This window comes from Silurus aristotelis (assembly GCF_946808225.1).
Source record: "Silurus aristotelis genome assembly, chromosome: 2".
NCBI classification, from domain to species: domain Eukaryota; kingdom Metazoa; phylum Chordata; class Actinopteri; order Siluriformes; family Siluridae; genus Silurus; species Silurus aristotelis.
Genome location: NC_139575.1, coordinates 5,804,760 through 5,830,449, shown reverse-complemented (window position 1 = coordinate 5,830,449; position 25,690 = coordinate 5,804,760). Strand labels below are relative to the sequence as shown.

General features: G+C 37.8%; 2 protein-coding genes and 1 long non-coding RNA gene across 5 annotated transcripts in view; 1 reads left to right on the top strand and 2 right to left on the bottom strand.

Annotated features, from left to right (window-relative positions):
- The window catches only part of trim25l (tripartite motif containing 25, like), a 28,569-nt gene extending 26,223 nt beyond the window's left edge, over positions 1-2,346 (bottom strand). For all 3 annotated transcript variants that reach the window (XM_083566463.1, XM_083566464.1, XM_083566465.1), the window contains exon 1: positions 683-2,346. In XM_083566463.1, the coding sequence (XP_083422589.1) occupies positions 683-1,342 (660 nt within the window). In that variant the 5' untranslated portion in view covers positions 1,343-2,346. The remainder of the gene's footprint in view (positions 1-682) is intronic.
- A 29-nt stretch (positions 2,347-2,375) lies between these two features.
- The window catches only part of LOC310737758 (obscurin-like), a 380,181-nt gene continuing 356,866 nt past the window's right edge, over positions 2,376-25,690 (bottom strand). Inside the window, exons 23-31 of the mRNA XM_083562347.1 lie at positions 21,124-21,444; positions 20,035-20,376; positions 12,309-12,629; positions 7,737-8,057; positions 7,021-7,362; positions 6,375-6,509; positions 6,159-6,254; positions 3,593-3,642; positions 2,376-3,475 (exon numbers count right to left, since the gene is read on the bottom strand). Coding sequence (XP_083418473.1) covers positions 3,071-3,475; positions 3,593-3,642; positions 6,159-6,254; positions 6,375-6,509; positions 7,021-7,362; positions 7,737-8,057; positions 12,309-12,629; positions 20,035-20,376; positions 21,124-21,444 — 2,333 coding nt within the window. The 3' untranslated portion in view covers positions 2,376-3,070. The remainder of the gene's footprint in view (positions 3,476-3,592; positions 3,643-6,158; positions 6,255-6,374; positions 6,510-7,020; positions 7,363-7,736; positions 8,058-12,308; positions 12,630-20,034; positions 20,377-21,123; positions 21,445-25,690) is intronic.
- Positions 6,503-25,690, top strand: part of LOC310739326 — a 224,718-nt gene continuing 205,530 nt past the window's right edge. Inside the window, exon 1 of the long non-coding RNA XR_014537348.1 lies at positions 6,503-6,983. This is a non-coding gene — a long non-coding RNA (uncharacterized lncRNA). The remainder of the gene's footprint in view (positions 6,984-25,690) is intronic.

Below are 25,690 nucleotides of genomic sequence, written 5' to 3'. Positions count from 1 at the left end.
GATTTGACTTTAACCCTGCTTCCGTTGTGAAAACACACCTTCATTTTGTGTTTCAGCATCTTAATGCTATATTACGCTCTGAAACCGGATAATATTTATAACTGAGAAATAACAAACCTGCTTTGACTTTCAATGTGCTCAGTCAAGTAAATCAGAGCAGGAAACTCATGTAAGAAAATCATCTGCAGTAGTGATGAAAATTCCAGCTCTTTTCAATGAGTCACATCAGTTTACATGAAGCTAGTCAGACCACTGCATACCGGGAACACCTCACCAGAGATGCAGTTTTGGAGCTTCACTGACCCAGTCGTCTAGACGTCACAATTTGCCCTTTGTCAAACTCGCTCAAATCCTTGCACATGCCCATTTTTCCTGCTTTTAACACATCAACTTTGAGTGTAATAATGTCATAATGTTATGCCTGATCGTTGTATAAATTGTTAGGAAACACCTTTTGTTCCTTACCTTCCAAAAATGTATTTTAATTATTTCAGATAAAATTATTTCTGATAAATATATATATATATCACCAAAGATGCTACACAAAGTAATACAATAATAAGCTGCTGTTAAATTAAACTGATTATCCTTAATAATTAAATAATTGTATACCACTATGAGGTGCAGAACCTCATCTTGACCTTCATCTTGCACCACACACACATGCACGCGCATCCCTCACCTGTTTCTCAGCGCGCTCCGCCTGCGTGGAGACGCTCTCGTGCTCCTTGTGCTGGTTGCTCGTGCACAGCCAGCAGATGTAGGTCTGGCACGAACGGCAGTAGAACTCCTGCAGGTACTTGTGCTCGGGGCAGATCTTCTGCGTCAGGTCCGCGGTGGGCGCGATGAGCTCGTGGCTCTTCAGCTTGGCCTGCGTCTCGTGCGGCTTGAGGTGGACCTCGCAGAACGACGCCATGCACGTCAGGCAGGTTTTCACGGCCGCCCTGGGCTCCACGCACCGGCCGCACGGCGCGCTCGAGGCGGGCAGCTGTCTCCCGGCGGGGACCCGTCCGCCGCCGTCGCGCGCCGAGCGCTCCGACGCTGCGGCGGCCGCGCGGCGCGCGTCGCGGATCGACTCGCGCGCCTTCGAGCTCAGTTTCCCAAGGCGCAGCTGCTCCACCGCCTCCGCCAACATGGTGTTCCGGCACAGCCGCGGGCGAGGGTCGAAGTTCTGGCGGCACTCGGGGCAGCTACAGGAGCCCGTCTTCTTGCGCTCCGAGTCCCAGAAGTCGGTGATGCACTCCATGCAGTAGCTGTGGCCGCACGGAATCGTCACGGGCTCGAAGGGCAAATCGAGACAAACGGGGCAGTTAAACTGCTCCTCAGTCCACAGACGACTCATTTTGGGAAAATAAAATAAATAAATTACCTAATGCATGAAGTGTAATGGAGATCTGGCACTAAACTCGATGTATGGGGTTTGATGGGGTGAGAAGTCAACTTTCAGGTGTTCAGGGGCGGGGCTTCACCCACAGAGCAGGTTAGAGAAGAAAAACTGGGACCAACATTCCTGTCATTCCAGCATCTCTCTTTTCTTTCTCTTTCTTCCCGTCTCTCTCTATCATAACTTGTCATTGTCTGGTTTCTTGCAGTTGCATTTGCACTATTACAGCTTGAGCTTCACATCTCTATACATGTAGAACAAATTTTAAGGTTTAGCTTGACCCTGTATTTCTCAAGGAACAAGGAAGAAATGATTCTCGGTCCAATATTTAAAACCAACCTTTTCATGAAAGAAGTACTTCAGTGTTTTTATCTATTACTATCTACCAGTCCTCATCCATAACTCTATACATTTATATTATTTTCATTTGTTTAATTTTCTTTAAATTACTCAATCACTTTTGAGTCACCAACAATTTAAAAATATTGCGATTTGATATTATTAGTCGATGTCCTGTTGATCTGAATACCTTTCTAGATGTTATGCAATCACAGTGCTCATTTTAACTCTTCTGAGTTATTTAACCTAGTGGTCAAACCAATGAACTACAACAGCACTAACTGAGACCCATTAGGACAGGTATCAGGCTGCCCCATGCTCCAGGGAGGAAAAGAACATAACAGTTAAACCGGTTGCCACATTAGACTAGTTGAAAAATATTGGGAGAGGGAAAATGTGAATCATGGATTGGATAATGTCTTTACATTAAATGCTGAAAAAAATATTTATTTATTGCTAGTTTAAAGCATTTTGTGTATTTGGCGACAGAAGTCTTGTTAGAATTAAGCAATGCTTTGCTAATTATATTAATTTTAATGTTTACTGTTTGACATTTCTCTGATCTTCTCTAGCTTGCATTTTTTTTTTACCCTCCTAGGTTCATATTGTATTTTCAAGAAGGTAGAAATTCTAGGACTCTATGGAAAAACAATTTCTTTGTTTTTTATTAGAACAACAGTCTTTTATTAGCAAACTCACACTTGCAGCACAAACACAGGCTCAATGGTTAGCCATTGAACATCTAGAATATGGATAACATGCCAGTAAACATAAACATGGCAAACCCATAAACACATCCATCTTACACTAATAAATACTCATTGTAATAAAATATTTAAAAAGCATCATGGTATCAACAAGCCAACACAGGATATTTATACACTATATACACTTTATACACATATACACTATATGAACAAAAGTTTGTAGACATGATACCATAAGATTGTGGAGATTTGTGCTCATTCAGCCACAAGGTCTATATTATATACTATAGTATAGTGCACAAATGTGTTTATATTACATAACTTTTGGCCAAATTCAGAATTTAGAGACATTAGCTAAACTTGAGTGTATTTGAGTGCATGTATGCTGAAGAGGGCAGATAGTGATGTTTCTATGAGAGTAATGCAGCATGAGTTTGCAGCAGTTTGTAATTATCTAGTTAATTAACTTTACATGTCTCAAAGGATGTACTGCTGGTTAGTTTCTGTCGCCTGAAAGGGTTAGGGTCTGGACAAAACCAAATTAGGAAAAAAACAAGGAAGAAACAATCAAAAATAATATATATATATAAACCATTGTAAAGGTCAAGAATCACATATTTGGAGCATTAATGATGAGAAACTAGCCAGATGAAGGTAAATTACTGACCATATCATAGTCACATGAGACTCCTCCCTTATTAAAGCTAATCTTTGCAACTGCATCATTAGACCTGGCGGATTTGGTGTGAAAACTCACTGTTGCGTAAATTAGACCTTGAGTGGATTTCTCAGCTGAGCGGCTTGTAGATAACTGAACTGTGGAGTAGATGTCCTGCTCAGGCTTTTTGGGTAGTTGCGCATTAGAATAAACCCCAGAATCACAGGGGATTGAGGGTAAATCATGGTTGGCATAAACGGTTTCAGAAGGATCAGAGGGGTTTGTGGGGAGGTGAGCAGTAGAATAAACTAAAGAAGTATCAGTGTCCAAGGCAGAACATTGCATAATGTTTTTAATCTCCTCATAATTACAGTCATCTAAGGGAACCTGAGAGCAAAGAGAAAGAGAAATAAAAGATGTAAATGTGTGTTTACCTTTTGTTTATTATTTCTTCCAAAGAAGGTTTTGCTACAGAACACCCAAACACAGTTATAAAGACATTACCCCATTGTTGTTTCCTGCGTTTTGGACAGACCCCCTGGCAGTAGAAGTTGCTGAAAGAAGCAATAAAAAGTCAGTAATTATTTTTACTGTTTTTATTCAGTGTTGGACTGTTTGATGCCCAATGGGGTTATTCCACAAAGCACATTAATTCATAGGTATATCTATAAACAGAGATATAACACATTTATAATTGGTTTAATTCAATATTTATATATTTGTCCAACTTTTGAATTTGTCTGTGTGTTCTTCTAATTATTAAAACAAAATCTTGAACACATAATACAGTTTCTAGTATACTGCATGTAGAGGAAAACTGCTTCTAACATATCTGTGCCCATAGATGTGTGTCAAGGAAACCATCTGGGATACATCATTTCAGTGGTTTAGTAGTTTAGTTTCATTCTCAGTAACAGGGTTAAAATATTATTAGAAGGCCTAGTACCAATCTAATGTGTAGGCACTCCATTGTTTTTCTTTTCTTATTTTTAGGGGGCTAAAGAGCCAAACATATTCTTCTACTTCTACATCTTCATCTCCTTCATCTTGTTCTTCTTCATCTTCATCTTCTTCATCTTTGTATGGCTTGGGTGTCTATGACAGCTTATCAAACTCTCTGGTAAAAAAATGGAATTTGGAAATTTAGCACACAGTTTTGGTATGGTCTATGAAACTTCTCCAATTTGGGCTAAAATTCTAGCGCCACCATTGGGTCAATATTGGACCTAATTTACATGTACAATTTTTATATATTTTTTTAACTGTGCCTGAGTTCAATATGCAATATAATGTCAAATTATTACTACCTAGATTTTTTACCATCTTAGACTTAAAACAGTCTGAACATAAGTAAACAATGGAATTTTTATATACAAAAAAACAAAAAACAAAATGCTGCTTGCAAGTTTGAATTATTATGGACATTCATTAGTCAGATTTAAATAATTCATTATCATCTTCACAATCATCTTCTCCAAATCCATCATTAGCAGATATTACTATTATATTTAGATTTAGTAGACTCAGCAAAATGGACTACATATTGCAATTCTTATGTAAAATAATCCATAATTAATTTCTTACTACAATAACAAGGATAGCAGTGTTTATGAAGAAAATAAAATAATAATAATAATAATAAAAAGAAAAAAAACAACAACCTTAAATTCTTCCAGTTATTTCAGTTGTATGATTTTGTCAAATGTAATAGAACAAAATATAAATATTTGTGTCTATTATTTATATTTCTATAATATATATTATATGCCTTGTGGAATAAACTCCTGCACCCCAAACACACACACACACACACACACACACACACACACACACACACACACACACACACACACACACACACACACACACAGAACTGTGTAAAGGTTATAGGCAGGTATGAAGAAATGCTGTAATGTTAGAATGCTTTCAAAAATATATATTTTAATTGTTTATTTTCTTTATCATTAACATTTTTTTTAAAAGTAAACCAAAGAAAATCTAAATCAAATCAATATTTGTTTGTAGTTTGAAAAAGTGAAACCGAAACAGCTGTATAGGAGCTTCAGCCAAAAATCTTACTTATCCATCATGCAGCAACATCAGGGCAGGATCTGATTCTGCAGCAGGACAAAATCCCAAAACATACAGCCAATGTCATTAAGAACTATCTTCACTGTAAAGAAGAACAAGGAGTCCTTTGTGGGATTACATGAAAAGGCAGAAGGATTTGAGAGAGCCTACATCCACAGAAGATCCTGCAACTTAACTGCTAAGCTTCTTCTTGTGCAAGTACACTTGAAAGAATAGGTGCGGTTCCGCATGTAAAAGTTGGACACAACAAAAATTTATTTTATTTGTATTACTTTTCTATTCAATTACTTTGCATTCATTTTGTTAATTACTTAAAACAAACGATTAACACTTATTTGTGAAAGCATTCTTACTTTCATACCTGCCTAAATCTTTTGCACAATACTGCATGTATAGATTAATATACATACACCAATCAGGCATAACTTTATGACCACCTGCCTAATATTGTGTTGGTCGCCCTTTTGCTGCTAAAACAGTCCTGACCATTGAGCTTTAACAGCATTAATGAAATAAAATTTTAACTTCTTTTGCAAGTTGAGCTACAGGAGCTCACAGAGATCAACCTTCGCTCCCCACGTGCATCAGTGAGCCTCCGCCGTCCATGACCCTGTCACCGGTTCCCCACTGTTCATTTGTTGGAGCACTTTTGATAGATACTGACCACTGCAGAGAGAGAACATCCCACAAGAGCTGCAGTTTGGGAGATGCTCTGAACCAGTCCTCTAGACATCACAATTTGGTCCTTATCAAACTTGCTGAAATCCTTTCGCTTGCCCATTTTTCCTGCATCTAACACTTCAAATTTGAAGACAAAATGTTCATTTGCTGCCTAAAAAAATCCCACCCACTAACAGGTGCCATAATGAAGAGATAATCAGTGTTATTTACTTCACCGCTCATAATGTCATGCTTGATTGGTGTTTGTGTGTATGTATGTATATATATATTATGTATGTGTGTGTGTGTGTGTGTGTACCTTTAATTTGGTGTCTTTTTCGCAAAATCATAGTCAGGACTGAGATTCCAATCAGAAACAGCAGCAGAATGACAAACACAGTGATCACAGTGGAAGCTAAAAAACCAGTAAAAGAAACAGTCACTGTTACCTAAATTTTGAACATACATAAGAGATCAGATTAATCAAAGTCATGTAGTTAGAGTACGGATGTGATGTGCATCCGAGCAGAATCACCTGCTGATGATGATGATGATGATGGTGTTGTTGGTGATGATGAGGATGATGATGGTGGTGATGTTAATGTTGATGTTATTGAGGATGATGATAATGGAGAAGGCTGTTTCGAGGTTGAAGCTGGGACACTTGAATCTAAAGCAGTGAAAAGTTTAGTTAGAAACTGAATGACATGAAGTGAGTGAATGTAGTATCTGACTGATAATAAACATGTATCGCGATACAGTTTACATTTTGTAGGTGTGTATGTCAGCTTTGAGCAGAGAAAGTCTCTATTTATAGACTTGTAAGAAATTGCTGTTGTTGCTATTAATACAACTAGAGAAGTGAGAACATCGAGCGATCTGAAGCAAAAAACATGTGCAAAGGAAGAACAGACAACTGACTTTGAGCCTAATAAAAATCTGCTCATCACATCATTTGGTCTGAAAGGACAGACGTCTGAAGTCATTCAGTTTGATGTTGTAACAAACTTCTTTCTAAAAAAAAGATCTGCTCTATTTGTACTGCTAATGTCATTCTATTCACTCATCACCAATAATATCACAGTGTTGGTTAGGATGTGCACTGACTCTATGCTTCACACAAAGTCTCTGTAATGTCACAATAGTTAATGCAGTGTGTCTCCATGTCTCTACAAACTTACCAGTAACTGTCAGTCTGATCTGTGTAAAATAAACCTTGTATCCATGATCAGATGTCCAGGCTGCTTCAGCTCCACACCAGAATACACCAGAGTCTGTTTTAGCTACATTTCTAATACTCACAGTGAAGATTTGTTCTGTTCTGTCATCATACAGGGAGAATTTCCCCACATTTACATCTTTTCTACTTTCTGTAACAGATATTTTATAAGGACATACAGCAGCTGCATGCCTATTGCAGAGAAACTTGGAATAATTCCTGAGGGATTCTGGGTATTTACAGCTGATGTTCAAATCTTCTCCTACATGGACAGTCTTATTGATGAACGTCTCATAGATCAGATCTGCAAATCACAACCAATAAGGTCAAATCAGATGTCACTCCTAGCTCTCTGTAACAACATAAAGTGTTATAAAGTATTTTTTTCACATTACATATCACATCGTTTCCTCTTGTAACATCTTCGAACAGTCAAACCACAAAAACAGCATAGAAAGGCAAAGAAATGTGACTGATTTTGCAGCCAGGAAAACTAAATAAAACATAACAATAAATATTAAGATGTGTTAAAATAATATGATCTATTTCTATAATTTCATAAAATTAATGTAAAAATTATACTTAAGCATTTAAATAAAGTAAATTTCTTGGTATTGTGTCTGCTAATGAAACTAGAGCTTTGTGAAGATAAACAGAATGCAGTGTTTGGAGACTCACCTTCCTTTACTTTCAGTTCCACTGGTGTGTAAATGTCCTTTCCCAAAGATTTATCAACTCCACACTGATACGTCCCAGTGTCCTCTACAGTGATCTCTCTGATCATCACCCAGAACTCTGCTGATTTGGTGTCATCAAACAGTGAGAATCTTCCTGAAGTTACCCACATGTTTTTATCTCCTGTCTTTATTAGATTAGAACAGCCTGGCCATGAACCCTTACAGAAATATTTTGGGTTTTGTGTGTATTCTGTAGTATACTTGCACTTGATAAGGACTTCACCTCCTGAATATCCTGTTACTTCCTTGGAGTCTCCTCCATCTAACAAAACACCAAATATCCATCTGAGCAAAACTTTCCTTCATCTAACACTGCTGCTGATAGTGAGGATTATTATAAAGTGTATTTCTTTACCTGAGATCAGGCAGAAGGTGAAGATGAGGAGGAGGATCTTCATCCTGAGTTCACACTTACAGATCTCCACACCAACTCCCATTCTCTTAACTACTGGTATTGTCTGCCTTTGTAATTGTGCAGTGTATTTGTTTTGCGTACATTTTAATCAGTTAAATGATGCAGTAACCACTTCCTCTTCTGCCCCGAAAAGGAAACAGCTGCAAACCTTATCACTACCAGAGCTCTAAGCAAGACCACCTGATTTAGACCTGCTATAAAAGGACTTTGCAGTGCAAATGCTAAGTGAAAAAAATTATACATGGCTTTAGGACTATAAAACAAACAAGTGCCCAAGCAACACAAACAAGTACCCATATGTAGTTTTATTGTCTGAATATGAAACTCAAGACAAATGTGAATGTATGAAAGTCTAAATTATTGTAGAGTTGGATATTTAGAGTTAAACAGTCCCAGAAATGGTAAACATACCAAAATAAATTACATTTTCCTTTTTTTTGTGGTTTGCAGAGGTGGGAAAGTAACGGAGTACTGTTTTTAGTGTAGTGTTTTTAAAAAATGGCTGCAAATAATGATCCATCTTCCGGTGGTGTAAATTGACAGAATAAGGCTCAGTTTATTTACAAAATACATTATATTCAAAAATGCATTTATTCTGCATTATCAGGTGAGTGTCCCGAAAATATGCATTTTATTCATCACTGTACGGAGTCTCTTCATGCATTCAGAGGGTGGGGAGTAGCATAGTGCACTGACACTAACACACCAAAGCCGTTTTCCATGCACTGTTTTATTTGGGACGTCTTGGTATAATGTTAATTTAACATTAACACACAATTAGCATGTTGTTTATCTGTGCATTTATTAAATGAGCACTGTGCTACATCTGAACTGACCCCACTGTATTTTTATAATCAATTTCTATTCTGTTCTTAAGTGTCTTCATTAATTTTAAATACATTTTAAACTTTTTTAATTCCTTGTTTTTATTGTTGTGATTATTTATTTTTTTAATAGTTTTCATTTCTTTATGTAAAACACTGAATTACCATTGTGTATGAAATGTGCTACAGTATAAATAAACTTGCCTTGCAGTGTCATAGACTAGATAAAATGACGGAGAAAAGGAAAATGGTCATAAGATCATTTTTCAGTGCACCTAAACCATGTCTTTATAAGAACAATTTGACTGTATTATTTGTGTCCCCTTCAAAAATTGCTCATGAGAAATCTTTATATTTATTGTCCCCCCACTACTGTTAAATCAGAATCCGAATCAGGTTTATTGGCCAAGTGTGTTGACACACACAAGGAATTTGGTTCCAGCTGTTAGTGACTCTCAAAAGTACAGACATAAATAAAACCTATACATGACAAAACAGACAAGACAAGACAAAAACAGACTATACAAGACAATACAATAAATAAAATTTCCGCCCATGAAATGGACCACACATCACCACAACGAACAGCAACTAAAAGACACAAAAGGGAAACTTAAATGCACACAGGCTAATAGAAGTAGAAGCACTGAGAGCTAATTAGGGACTAAGGAACACTTCTGTCTATTTCCTGAGTTTGTGTTTTCAAGTCTCCTGTAAGTCTTTGGGAATAATAATGTGGGAAGCACTGCCGCCTACAGGTGAAATCTGGAACAGCAGCGTATGAAATGCCAAATTCAGCAAAATTATAATATCGTACCGTTTGAAATATAATATATACTGGTATTTTTTCAGTATCCGTATACCACACATTCCTAGCCCTGATTCTGACACCATTGGGAATATTTTAATACTTATTCGTGAACAAAAATACATTAAAACCTAAAGACAGCGATTGTGATAGAGTTTAGACGAGCAGAGATGACCTCGCTAGGCCGCCACTGCTGCCAACTCTGATTTGTGCCTAATTAATACAGCCATCATTTAACATAATGTATGAAATAATAGACGAAGTAAATTCAGGCACAAGAAAATGCATCACAATCTGGACATGTTTAGTTTTATCTAATTACAGCATCCCCTAATCTCAACACCACATGTCTATGGATCAGAACTGAAATGTCTGAATTTAGGAAATCAATGAAAATAACTGGACCATGGGTAATGTGAGGTCACGTCCCAATCAGAACAGGCTGTACGTTGAGATTAATTAAAATGAGAGCAGGCCCAGGTTGTCTCACTTTGGAGGAAACTCTTGTTAGAGTTTGAGTATGAGTCACACTAGTTCCCTTATCAGAGCTGTACTTTTCAGTCTGACCCACAAGAATGCAATGACACATAGAGGGGAAACAACAAATATGTAGAAATATATTCATCCAAACCACAAGCATGAGAATGGAGCCCACAGAGCAACACACTGATCTTAACTTCAAATGCTACTTGCAGATTTCTGGCTAACTGAGACCCCCAGCAGCTGTTAACTGAGTGATTTTGGACACAAAAAGCATTTCAACCACCTAATAAAAAACTAAGCCTCTTCCTGTTCTTGCTGCTCTTATCACACTTATGGTTTGCACATGTGAAACTCAAAATAATAGTAGCTAAGACTTTAAAACCACAGCTAGAAATAGATGAAATAAATAAATTATTATAAATAGTCTTCTATTATTAGGGGTCAAATTGTGTCACAGAATCGTAGCTGTGCAGAGTCTATACTTTAGAGAAAAAATAACCCTGTAAGATTGAACATTAGCTCAGAACTGAATTAGGGCTTTAGTCTATTGAGGTAAATAATGATTTACATTTACATTTGCAGCATTTATCAGACGGCCTTGTCCAGAGCGCCGTACAACCAGTGCCAGTGATGCTCCAGCATCTAATATTTAATTTCAGGTTAAAATTACTAGATTTTGATTTACACTGTTTTGGTGGATGAAAGATGGAAGGGATGATGAAAATGCAGTGCATGTCCAATGCCACTTACTCAGAGTTAAAATCAGTCAAATGAAGTGACATGACAACTAAAACAAATATATAAATATAATGTGTGGTACTGCATCGTTAATGCTGGTGGTTGTGGTTTGAAAACTCACTGTTGCTACGTCAAACTTTCTGCTGTTCTCTATCAGAGGGACTTTAGTGTAACTGAACTGTGGAGTAAAAGTCCTGATCAGGAGGGTTTGTGGGAAGTTTAACAGAAGAATAAACAGTAGGATCACAGGGGCTTGCAGGTAACTCAGTGTTCGCATAAACAGTTTGAGGAAGCTCAGAAGGGAATGCGTGTAGTTGAGGAGTAGCGTAAATGATGGAAAATCCAGTGTCTGAGGCAGAAAGTCGTCTGGTGTCTTTAATCTCCTTATACTCACAGAGAGCAGAAGGAACCTGACAGAAAAGTGAAATAGAAAGAAAGAAATAGAAAGGTTTTTCACCCCTTTTTGGCTGCTAATAAACTTTGGTAGTGAATAAACTCAGTTTACTCACTGAAGATCATTGATGTGTTCTAATCTTACAAAATGATTTTGGATTGTGTATATATATTTATCCTCATATCTGCACTTAATGTTCATTCCTAGCCAATCTAATTCTCTAGAGTCCAAGCTTCCTGTTAAAAGTTCAAATCATGCTCATTCAATTATACCTCTACAAAACCTAATAAAATTTGAATTTATGTAAAAATATCTACTTCAAGGTGATGTCTCATTGGCAAATTAATGACTACGCACATGATTCAATTTGTATGAAACATTACAAAGGCTCAGTTTAGAGTGAGAGAATTTAATCAGAAAACTCATGGTGAAAAAAGGAAGAAGTTGAAATGTCAGGCAAACAGAACAGTACAGGACAATCAGATACATAATGAATGCTCAGAAACACACATGCTAATGAAAAGTCTTGCAACAATGGATAACAAATGAACTGATATAAATACAGGAAGTGACAAAAGGATGCATACAAGTTCAGTAGGCAGTTTGCAGGTTAGTTTGGATTTAATTTGCTGTTTTAAATATAATCAGGAAATAAAGTTAAATGCTCAGAAAAGTAATAAATATTTTAGTCAGGATAAATTGGAAACATCATGATTTTAGTATTTAAAGCATAAAAAGTGATACAAAAATTATACTTAATTTAGTACTGAAGGGTGATTAGTTGGTATTGTGTCTGCTAATGACACTGGAGCTTTGTGAAGATAAACAGAATGCAGTGGTTGGAGACTCACCTTCCTTTACTTTTAGTTCCACTGGTGTGTAAATGTCCTTTTCCAAAGTTTTATCAACTCCACACTGATACGTCCCAGTGTCCTCTACAGTGATCTCTCTGATCATCACACTGAACTCTGCTGATTTGGTGTCATCAAACAGTGAGAATCTTCCTGAAGATACCGACATGTTTTTATCGCCTGTCTTTATTAGATCAGAACAGCCTGGCGATGAACCCTTACAGAAATATTTTGGGTTTTGTGTGTATTCTGTATCATACTTGCACTTGATAAGGACTCCTCCTCCTGAATATCCTGTTACTTCCTTGGAGTCTCCTCCATCTAACAAAACACCAAATATCCATCTGAGCAAAACTTTCCTTCATGTAACACTGCTGCTGATAGTGAGGATTATTATAAAGTGTATTTCTTTACCTGAGATCAGGCAGCAGGTAAAGATGAGGAGGAGGATCTTCATCCTGAGTTCACACACACACACACACACACACACACACACACACACACACACACACACACAAAGATCTCCACACCAACTCCACTTCAGAAAGCAACTAAAAGTTAAACTGTCTCTGTCCTGCTCTGTGAATGTGCTGCATCTTTAACTGTTTTAACCAGTAACTTATTCTGTGCCCACTTCCACTTTTTTCTGCATGAGAATGAGCTGTTCAGGAAGTGTGTGTGTGTGTGTGTGTGTGTGTGTGTGTGTGTGTGTGTGATATGTGTTGTAGCATACCCAGCTGAACAGATACACTTTACTCTCTTGAAACTGATGTTTATTAAGGATTTTAATGTCCAAAATAAAGCACCTTAAGATCTGAATAAAAACACAAAACTTACAAAGTGACTAAATAAATCATAATGTTAACAAAATAATAATACACCTTATTATGCTTAAAACAACAATTACAATTAATGCTCCAATCCCTATATAGCAAAATCAGCACGTGAAATGCTAACCTGCATACATACATTAGCGACCTGCTAAGCATTAACCATTAGCTTCAATGGAGATGGCTAAAATAAACATTTCAAAACCACCAAATTTCCCACACAAATGAAATTAAAATGATACCTTGTGCCCTTCATCAGCCAGGAGCTAAGAGGCAGGAAGAAACCCTTTAAAGAACGCGTGTTTGACAACCAGTACAGCCAAAAGTCCACCTTTCCTTTCGTTAACAAATCAGACTGCCATTTCACGTAACCAAATTCACTAATTTCCCACAGCGCCATACATGACCACACTGCCCTCTATTGGACGGAGGTAAAGTGTCCGTGATTGGAAGATTTAATGGTCATTTACGTGTGAATTACATTAGCACAATACAAAATGTTTACAATTTCTGAAACAAAAAGGTCTTCAGCCAGTTCCGGTGTGCAAACAATCAAATGTTAATAATAATAATGTAAGATATAAAATAACTACATGTGAATAAATGTTTTCTCTTAGTGCTCCAGGATCAAACTTACTGAGGATATTTATTACTGCATATCAGTGTGTATTGTCTACTGCCCCCTAGAGTACAAGGTGGTTAACAGAGGAAAGAGTGAGAGCTGGACTGGGTTTGAATTCTGAAAGGTTCAGAACATTGCAGAGATCAGCTTCCTGCACAACAAACTTTCTGCTGACTGTCTGTGAACATGAGGGGTGTAACACAGTGACACTTTCTGTATCTGTATTTCTGCAAAATAAGTCACTGCAGATAAGGGGATCTGCTAAATTCTGTAAATATGTAATTTAGATGCTGATATATTAAGTTTTTGGTGTTTGAGCTTTTAAGCTCTTGAATGTTTTATGTTGTAAATATATTTTAATTCCACCAGTCATGATTCTGAATTTGAATGTTTAGACGGTAGAAGCATGGAGATGTTTAGGAGAGATGACATTGAGGTGGTGCAGGAGGTAGCAGAGCTGAAGATGTTAAGATTTTCATTGGTAGTGACAACGATGGACAGGATTAGAAATGAGTTTATTAGAGGGACAGCGCATGTAGGTCGTTTTGGAAACAAGGTGAAGGACATTTTGAATAAATTGACTTATCATATGACAAATCTGCAAATCCCAACCAATCAGATCAGTTTACTGTCTAGGTTTTATATATATATATATATATATATATATATATATATATATATATATATATATATATATATATATATATATATATATAAATTTTACACTTTTATGCACAAAATGAGCTCAATTCAAATTTGATGCCTGCTACAGGTTTTTTAAAAAGTTGTCACGGTGGCATGTTTAACATAGTGTAGCATCTCCTCTTGTTTATAAAACAGATTGAAGACATATGGGCATTGAGTTTATGATTTTCTGGAGTTTTGCTGTTGGAATTTGGTCCCATTTTTGCTCGATATTGGTTTCCAGTTGCTGAACAGTTTAGTCGTCTTTGGCACATTTTCTGTTTAATGATGAGCCCAAATGTTCTTTACAGGTGAAAGATCTGGACTACAGGCTATGAAGCCATGCTGTTGTAATAGCTGCAGTATGTGATTTTGCATTGTCCTGCTGTTATACACAAGGCTTTCCCTGAAATAGACATCATCTGGAGGGGAGCATATGTTGCTCTAAAACCTTTTGATACCTTTCAGCATTCATAGACCCTTCCAAAACATGCAAGATTCCCATACACTATGCACTTATGCACCCCTATACCATCAGAGATGCTGGATTTAAGACAGAGTGCTGATAGCACACTGGAGGGTCTTCCTTCTCTTTGGAAAAAAGAAAGTTCTAAATAATAAAGAGAAGCAAACATTTTGTTAAATGCTGCATTGACTACTGTAACTAATTTTACTGTGTATTCACTGCATTTTCTAGAAGATTTGATGTTTCTACATTTAGCAGTCATGATTTTGGGGTAAAAAGAAAAAGACTTGACAATCTCCATCCACAAATTTATTCAATTACCGCAGTGTAACTGACTGAAGAATATTCACATGATTCCTCATCCTTAATCCTCATTAGAGCTGGTGGAATTGCTGTACATAAATCACTGTTGTGTACATCAGACCTTCAGTAGATTTCTCCTCCTCATAGTCAAACACTGGAAGAGGAACCTGAAAGAAAAGAGAAATAGAATTAAAATGTACTCACGATTTCACATTTATCTTTATTTTTTCCAAATAAACATGCACACTGATGAATATAATTACCCCTTTGTCATTTCCTGGTTCTTGATCAGAATGCTTAGAAAAAGAAACTGTAGTACAAATAGAACCTGCTGAAACACAAGAGGTCGAGTAATCAGTAGATATTACTGTTATTTACTTTTACTGTTACAACACCTCCTTATTTCTTTATATTTCTTTATGTTTTTATTTGCCATTTTCTATGAGACTCACACAGAACTTAAATTTGCTGGTGCATGTCAGTCTTTGTCTTTCACTGTTTGCACAAGGCTGCACACGATGCACTTTTGTGAATAGGACAACACATTTTAGTCCTTAGCTCTGCGTTCCCCATTCCGGAACTCGAGGTGCGTCGCAATGCCTTGGGAACGCCTTGCGTTGTCCACGCTCTGAACTACGTGTAAAATCTGGCCAATATTCAAGTCATTATGTCATAGTCGGGCGATGTTGCGACAACCAGGAGCTACAAAATGGCTGCGCGGTGGTAGCGACATTAGATCGTTTGCATAGGGTTAGGGTTGAACCAGGGTTAGGGTTCAGTTCTGGAGTTCTTACAGGAGCAGTTTGCCACGGGGTTGACTCCTTCGAGCCTGAGGGTTTCTGTGTCCGCTATCGCGACTTATATTACCCCGCCTGCAGGGCAGTCACTGGGTAGGCACCCTGTGGTGACACGTTTCCTCTGTGCCGCCTGGAGGCTGAGGCCCGGGACACGACCCAGAGTGCCTGTCTGGGACTTGCCTGTTGTCTTGGTGGCTCTATCTGAGCCCCTCTTCGAGCCCCTGGCCGAAATGGTTCTTAGGTACGCTTTCCTCATGGCAATTTCTTCCCTGAAGTGGGACGGGGACCAGCAGGCTCTGTCCGTGGCCCCGTCTTGCCTGGAACATGGCCCTGGCATGGCCAGTGCGTTTCTCTACACAAAACCTGGGTACGTGCCTAAGGTGCCTACAGCTCCCTCACATTCTGTTGTGCTGCAGGCATTCTGCCCTTCTCCATTCCGAGCCCCTGACCGGGAGAAGCAGAACCGGCTCTGTCCAGTGCGAGTCCGTAGAGGAAGTCGGAGCAGCTCTTTGTCTGCTATAACCCTAACAAGGAAGGTATTCCCTGCCAATAAGCAGACTCTCTCTTTTCATTACTTAACTTTCACATTTAGGGCATTCTTTGCAGGACTTGACGGCTGGGAGAGAAAGACAGGAGTCTACATAAGTTTTTTATTTTTCCTGCTTTCCCTTTATGGACATTTATAAATAAAATATGGATTTTTCATCATTCCTGAGTTTGTCTCTGCATTTGAGTTTAAATACCTCCCTGTGTCAGATTGCATGAGCTTCAGCCTATTATGAATTCGACCCTGGAATTCGAGGGGCTCGATACAATAATTTTCACTTTGGTACGATACCAGAATGTACCTCTGCATCGATGCTACACCAATACCATGAGTGACAAATAACCAGCCTCAAAATATAAGTGAATTGAAAACAATTTTATTGAAATAATAAGAAAAGTACATTCATATCTTAATACCTTAAAACTAAATTACATTTTGCTGTTGGATATATATACTGAAGAATTAGAATGAAAAAATATTAAAATCTTCAAATTTTTACAGTGCAAAATATCAGTATCATAGATTACATTTTGAAAAAAAATGCAATTTAAGTACCACAGTTAATGTGCATATGCATATCTTTTCAGTCTTCTAACGGTTTCGAAGCAAAATGGGAAGCACATATTGAACAGCAAAATTATGATATTGTACCGTTTGAAATATAATATATACCGGTATTTTTTCAGTACCCATATACCGCATATCCCTAGCCCCGATCCTCGAGCAGAGATGGCTTTGCTGGCCCGCTACTACTACCAACTCTTATTTGTTAAGTGGATCTCTGCTTTCTTATAGTTTAAAAACAATTAATGGCATTTTGTGGCCTCTCTTATCTAAAAAAAAATCTAATAGTGGTTCAGCTGATCAAAGACTAATGAAACACTGAACTGCAGATATTTGTCTTTTTTACTGAGTAACATCCTAACACATGCAACAGTGCCTAATTAAAGCCATCATTTAACATAATTTATCAAATAAAAATTCATAAACAGCAACATTATACCATTATATCAGCACCGCTATAGATTATCAAAATAAATAAATGGACAAAGTGATTTCAGGCACAAGAAAATGCATCACCATCTAGACATGTTTAGTTTTATTTAATTACAGCATCCCCTAATCTCAACATCACATGGCTATGGATAAGAACTGAAATGTCTAAAATCCATGGAAATAACTGGACCATAGGTAATGTGAGGTCACGACCCTATCAGAACAGGCTGTATGTTGTGATTAATTAAAATGAGAGCAGGCCCAGGTTGTCTCACTCTGGAGGAAACTCTTGTTAGAGTTTGAGTATGAGTCACACTAGTTCCCTTATCAGAGCTGTACTTTTCAGTCTGACCCACAAGAACGCAATGACACATAGAGGGGAAACAACAAATATGTAGAAATATATTCATCCAAACCACAAGCATGAGAATGGAGCCCACAGAGCAACACACTGATCTTAACTTCAAATGCTACTTGCAGATTTCTGGCTAACTGAGACCCCCAGCAGCTGTTAACTGAGTGATTTTGGGCACAAAAAAACATTTCAACCACCTAATAAAAAAAGAAGCCTCTTCCTGTTCTTGCTGCTCTTATCACACTTATACATGCATGTGTTACACAATACTGGTAGCTAACACTTTAAAACCACATGACTTGTCTTGCTCATATTCATTTGGTTGAGATAGAAATGGCAAAAATGAGTAATGTCCTGTATAATTAAAGATCAAATTGTGCCACAGAATCGTAGCTGTACAGAGTCCATACTTTAGAGAAAAAATAACCCGTAAGATTGAGAACTGAAGTAGGGCTGTGGTCCATTGAGGTAAATAGTGATGCTAAACCACAGCTATAACATTTAAAATTCTTAGAATTTGTTTAACAATGTTTTGGGGATGGAAGATGGAAGGGATGATGAAGATGAAGAATAAGCAGAAAAACGGTTTAAACGAAGCAGTGCATTTCCAATTAAACTTCCTCAGAGTTAAACTCATAAAAAAAAAAAAACAGTCAAATGAATCAACATAACTGGCTGCATTGTATTTATTTGACAACTAAAACAAATATATAAATATAATGTGTGGTACTGCATCGTTAATGCTGGTGGTTGTGGTTTGAAAACTCACTGTTGCTACGTCAAACTTTCTGCTGTTCTCTATCAGAGGGACTTTAGTGTAACTGAGCTGTGGAGTAAAAGTCCTGATCAGGAGGGTTTGTGGGAAGTTTAACAGAAGAATAAACAGTAGGATCACAGGGGCTTGCAGGTAACTCAGTGTTCGCATAAACAGTTTGAGGAAGCTCAGAAGGGAATGCGTGGAGTTGAGGAGTAGCGTAAATGATGGAAAATCCAGTGTCTGAGGCAGAAAGTCGTCTGGTGTCTTTAATCTCCTTATACTCACAGAGAGCAGAAGGAACCTGACAGAAAAGTGAAATAGAAAGAAATAGAAAGGTTTTTCACCCCTCTTTGTTTGGTAATAAACTTTGGTAGTGAATAAACTCAGTGATAAAGACAATCACCTCTTGGTTGTTTCCTGAACTTTGGACAGAAGTCCTGTGAGAAGCAGCTGTACCTCATTAAAACAGGAGTCAAGTCATCAGAAAATGTTATAATTGTTGTTATTGTAATGTGTGATTGAGTTTGTGTGATTGAGTTTCAAATCAATCAAGAATCATCCATTTCCAGTAAATTCTTTAATTAGTCCATTACAGGACGTCACACATCCACCTACCAGTATGCCTTTATGAGATCAGATATGTAGAGCAGGAACCTGAGCTCAAGATTAAAAGCTGGACACTGGAACTGTGGGGCAGCAAAACAACCTGCTGCACCACCTGATCATGAACCACTCACACATTTGATAGTCTGTGTGTGTGTGTGTGTGTGTGTGTGTGTGTGTGTGTGTGTGTGTGTGTTTATACCTTCCATCTTTCGTCCTTTCTGTAGAATCACAAGCAGGACTGAGATTCCAATCAGAAGTAACAGTAGAATTACAGATACGGTGATCACAGTGGAAGCTGAAAATCCTGGAAGAGAAACAGTCACTTTTACGTACATTCTGTACATTCATAAGGGATCAAATTCACCAGTCATTTAGTTAGAGTACGTGTGCGATGTGCATCTGAGCAGAATCACCTGCTGGAGGAGAAGCTGGAGTAAGCTCATACAATGACGATGACGATGATGATGATAATAATGATGATGATGATGATGATGATGATGATGATGATGATAGTGATGATGATGATGATGATGATGATGATGGCAATGATGATGAAGGTTGTGTAGGTATTGATGTTGAAACTGTGGCATGTGGATCTAAAGCCGTGAAGTATTTAATTCACTAATCAATAACATGAAGTAAGTGAATCTATTAAATGACTGATAGCAGTACAGATGCAACACAATACATTTTACACTTTGTAAGTTTGGAACATCAGAAAAACTGTATGATGGACATGGAGACAATTTGAAGACAAACTTACCAGTAACTGTCAGTCTGATCTGTGTAAAATAAACCTTGTATCCATGATCAGATGTCCAGGCTGCTTCAGCTCCACACCAGAATTCACCAGAGTCCTGCTTAGTTACATTTCTAATACTCACAGTGAAGATTTGTTCTGTTCTGTCATCATACAGGGAAAATTTCCCCACATTTACATCTTTTCTACTTTCTTTAACAGATTCATTATAAACACAAGCAGCAGGTTGCAGCCCCTTGCAGAGAAACTTGGGGTGATTCCTGAGGGATTGTGGGTATTTACAGCTGATGTTCAAATCTCCTCCTACATGGACAGTCTTACTGATTGACTTCTCATAGGACAAATCTGCAAATCACAACCAATCAGATCACTGGATATTTATACAGTATGTTTACAGAGTAATTTGGAAGCAACATGTTTTATCTGTTTAAACACAAAATTATAGTTTTTCTAAACATTAACATTCAGCTTTAATATAGTGTAGGTCTCTATTTCATCAGACACACTAACAGTACACGGGGATGTTCCAGTGTCCTTTACTGTTTAGATTTACTTCTCTAGAGCCTGAGCTTCCTGTAAAATGTTTAAATCATGTTCAAACAATTACAACTGTAATGAGGTAACTTATGGTGAAAAAAGCAGGAGTTAAAATATCAGGCAATCAGAACAGTACAGAGCAATCAGAAACATAATGAAGTGTCTAAGCAAAAAAGGTAAAGAATATAATGAGCAAAGACAACATGCTCAGATACACACATTGTAATGAAACGTCTTGCAAAGATACATGACACATGAACTGATATAAATACAAGAAGTGACTAAATGTAGAATGAAAGTTTAGTTTGCAGGTTGGTTTAATTTGCTGTTTAAATAAAATCAGGAAATTTTATTAAATGCACAGAAAAATGATTAATATTTCATGCAGGAAAATGGGAACATGTTTTAATGTCAGTATTTGAAGAGAAAAGTAAAAAGTAAAAAACATGTTAAAATGATAAAGTTTAGTACTGAAGTGTGATTAGTTGGTATTGTGTCTGCTAATGACACTAGAGCTTTGTGAAGATAAACAGAAGGCAGTGTTTGGAGACTCACCTTCCTTTACTTTTAGTTCCACTGGTGTGTAAATGTCCATTCCCAAAGATTTATCAACTCCACACTGATACGTCCCAGTGTCCTCTACAGTGATCTCTCTGATCATCACACTGAACTCTGCTGATTTGGTGTCATCAAACAGTGAGAATCTTCCTGAAGTTACCCACATGTTTTTATCGCCTGTCTTTATTAGATCAGAACAGCCTGGCCATGAACCCTTACAGAAATATTTTGGGTTTTGTGTGTATTCTGTATTATACTTGCACTTGATAAGGACTCCTCCTCCTGAATATCCTGTTACTTCCTTGGAGGCTCCTCCATCTAACAAAACAACAAATATCCATCTGAGCAAAACCTTCCTTCATGTAACACTGCTGCTGATAGTGAGGATTATTATATTATAAGTGCATTTCTTTACCTGAGATCAGGCAGAAGGTGAAGATGAGGAGGAGGATCTTCATCCTGAGGTCACACTCACGAATCTCCACACCAAGTCCACTTCAGAAAGATATTAAAGCTCCTGTTCTGCTACACACTGTTACTGTCTCTGTCCTGCTCTGTGAATGTGCTGCATCTTTAACAGTGTCTTAACCAGTAACTGATGTCGTAGTCACTTCCCCTTCTATATGCATGAGAAAGAGCTGTTCAGGAAGTGTATGTGTGAAATATGTATAAACTACATACAGTAAACAAGTATATGACAAAAAAACAGCATTTGGTCAGTTCCTGTTTGTAAATAATCATAAGAAGGTGTATAAGTGTTTAATATCAGGGCAGGTGAGCATTTTCTGTGTGTCAGGATATGTATTACTCCAGGGGTGTCAAACTCAGGCGGTGTAATTATATTTGGCCCATGAGATCATATCAAATGTGTATTAGAGCTGCCCGCCAGTGTATAGCGCATACACCGCTAATACTACAAATCCCAGAATGCTTTGTTAGTGCGTTGGCGCGTCAGTCGAGACCGCTGAAAAACTCTGCGTGATCAGCAGTGAATATGACTCTGTGTGTGCTGCACTTCAACTCCGTGCCCAAGCTGCTCAAATGCTCTCTATGTTCACCAGCACATAACTATGTGAGAAACTGTTCTCTTTAATGAAGATGAACAAAAAAGGAGTCTCACTGATGAACAGTGTTGGGGGTAACGCGTTACAAGTAACGTGCGTTACGTAATAATATTACTTTTCGGGTGTAACGAGTAAAGTAGCGCGTTACTTTATAAATTTACACACTAATATCTGAGTTACTTTTAAAAAAAAGTAATGCGAGTTACTTTTCAGTTAAATTATTTTGCATAAAATAATAAATACTGAATTAAAATGAACATAGACACGTAGAATCGCGCACTCATACGTGCGAGCAGCTGGAACAGAAGCTGGTCAGAAGCTGAGATGGCAAACCAGAGAATTACATTACTGTGATGGAAGTGTTTTTATTTTGAAATAGTCGAGGAAAAGGAGAAAGGAATAATGGTTAAGTGTAGATTATATGTTGGTGAAAAGCTCTTGTCAACTGCAAAAAATACCACTTCAAAAACAAAAAAAACAACTGCATGCAAAGCACAGCACTACAGATGTGTGTGTGTGTGTGTGTGTGTGTGTGTGTGTGTATATAATGTTGAATATATGGAAATGGAGACAGAAATATAGAAAACTTTTGCCGACTTTCCACCACTGCAGCTCTATAGACTGCTCAGAATAAAAGTTTTCTTTGGGAGACACATGCACGATGCCATCACAGCGGAGATAGAGAGCAAATTCACAGCTCATTTGCTCTTTGTGGGAAGATAAACTGCCACGGTCACTGATAATAGCGCGAACTTTGTAAAAGCGTTCAGAAAGTTTCAAGCTGATGATGAAGCAGAGAATGATGTAGACGAGGACGAGGTCATATTTACTGAAATTGATGATGAGATGAGATTGATGAGATGACAGCGAAAGGCATGGCCGCAGGAAGTGGGGGTGCTGGGGGTGCTGCAGCACCCCCTATTGGCGAGAGAAAGATTTTTTTTAAATGTAGGCCTATTAAAAATTATGTTTGCAGATGATATTGTGATTTGTGGTGAGAGTAGAGAGCAGGTTGAGAAGAGCCTGGAGAGGTGGAGATATGCGCTGGAGAGAAGGGGAATGAAAGTCAGTAGGAGTAAGACAGAGTACATGTGTGTGAATGAGAGGGAGGGCAGTGGAGTGATGCGGTTGCAGGGAGAAGAGGTGGAGAAGGTGGAGGAGTTCAGGTACCTGGGGTCAACAGTGCAAAGTAATGGAGAGTGTGTTAGGGAAGTAAAGAAAAGAGTGCAGGCAGGGTGGAGTGGGTGGAGAAGAGTGACAGGAGTGATTTGTGATAGAAGAGTATCTGCAAGAATGAAAGGGAAAGTTTATAGGACTGTGGTGAGACCTGCGATGTTGTATGGATTAGAGACAGTGGCATTGAGTAAAAGACAGGAGGTGGAGCTGGAGGTAGCAGAGCTGAAGATGTTGAGGTTTTCGTTGGGAGTGACGAGGATGGACAAGATTAGAAATGAGTTTATTAGAGGGACAGCACATGTAGGATGTTTTGGTGACAAGGTGAGGGAGGCGAGATTGAGATGGTTTGGACATGTGCAGAGAAGGGACATGAATTATATTGGTAGAAAAATGCTGAAGATGGAGCCACCAGGTAGGAGGAAAAGAGGAAGGCCAAGGAGGAGGTTCATGGATGTGGTGAGGGAAGACATGCAGGTAGTTGGTGTAAAAGAGGCAGATATAGAGGACAGGGTGGTATGGAGACGGATGATCCGCTGTGGCGACCCCTAATGGGAGCAGCCGAAAGAAGAAGAAGAAGAAGAAGTAGGCCTATTAAAAATATTTTGCCCAATTTATAAATTCCTTATGATTATTTTAGGAAATGATACAAATATTCCATTAGTTTTTCTATATAGAAAGCTTGAATTGTCTACTTTTAAACAAACAATTCAAAACGAAAATAAACCGACTAGCATATGCTTATTATGTATTCCGTATTAAGTGTGCATTTCTCTCTGTAGGCGCGTTTACTGCGAAGATGACGAGTGAGCATCGTCAACTTCATCTTTGCAGCCCGACACTGACACACAAAAAAAGAAAAAAAAAACACTTTATTAATAAATTCAAATGTCTCCTTGCTATATTTTACAGATTCATAATCATTACTTTTGCCGGTTCTTTGTGACAGCTGTTATGTGTGTTATTGGCAGCGTCACCCTCTGGTTACAGCACCAGAACATGGAAATCTTATTTTAGAGAATGATCGCACAACACACATTAGAACATTAGATATTCTATAATTAAATCAACTAATCGAATATTCAAAAATAGTGTCTAATCCCTGCATGGAATCTCTTTTTTCTTTTCCCATATCTTCACTCGCGTCTCACCCATTTCCAAAGGGGATTAAACGTTTCTTCCTTTGTTCGCTTTTAGGTAGATTATTTTCGTATTCTTTACTGTGGTAAAGTAGAAAAAACGCTGTACAGATAGCCTACATTTTTACTTGTAAGTCAAATTCTTTTTAATAGCCTACAGTTTGTGCTTGTTATTAATTAGACATATGATAATTGGTAAGGCGCGTCAAGTTCATTTGTAAAGCGCGTTTCACACGCGCGGGTGATTTTAGTTTGGCTTTCTCTGGCAGCGCGCAAACATAGCCTAAATGCCTTGCCCTTGTGGAAGATAAAATTAGCTCTTCATACCTTTTACAACAACATGAAGATATCAGAAAAAGAGATCGGTGGTCTCTTTCCTGCTCGTGTTCCACATCCCTCTCAAAGCGCAGAGCGGGAGGCTATAACGCGTCTTTGTGTGGAAATATAAAACTGTTGTTTTTTTGGTTTGTTTTTTTAAATGGATTCAACTTTATTATATTATGTAAGTTACCAGTATTTACTGATATTTATTTCAATGCTTTACAGGCTTTAGTGTGTTGTTTCTTTGTTTATTTTTTATTTATTTCAAAACAACCCCCCAACCACGGTATTTGGTCCATTACCACCGCGGTGGTAAAAAAACTGCCATCGTCACAGCCCTATGTATTTATTTTTCAAATGTATTCTAAATAGGCTCATAGGTTTTTTTATCCAAAAAAATAAAAAATAAAAATTCACAGCACCCCCTGTTCAAAATTACTTCCAGCGACCCTGGCGAAAGGTATGTTCTCCCTCCACATCACCGGTGTGCAGCCCACACCCTTAACCTTATATACACTAACGATAGTTACATTCCTGACGGCGAAGGCAGATTGAAATGCAGTGTACAGAAGTGCGACTGGAAAGTGTTCAGCCTTGTGGTCAAAAGTTAGTCGATCATCTTATTGTTCTCTAAGAAGTTATTAAACATTTTAAATGATTAAGACATGTCTTTTGCCCTAATATAACTTATTTCTTAATGGCAATTATCTATATTACACCTGTTACACCTGTAAGGCGTGAAAGAGATACAAGTAACGCAAAAGTAACGCAAAAGTAATATAACGCATTACTTTCCATAAAAAGTAACTAAGTAACGTAATTAGTTACTTTTTTGGGAAGTAACTCAATATTGTAATCAAGTCAAGT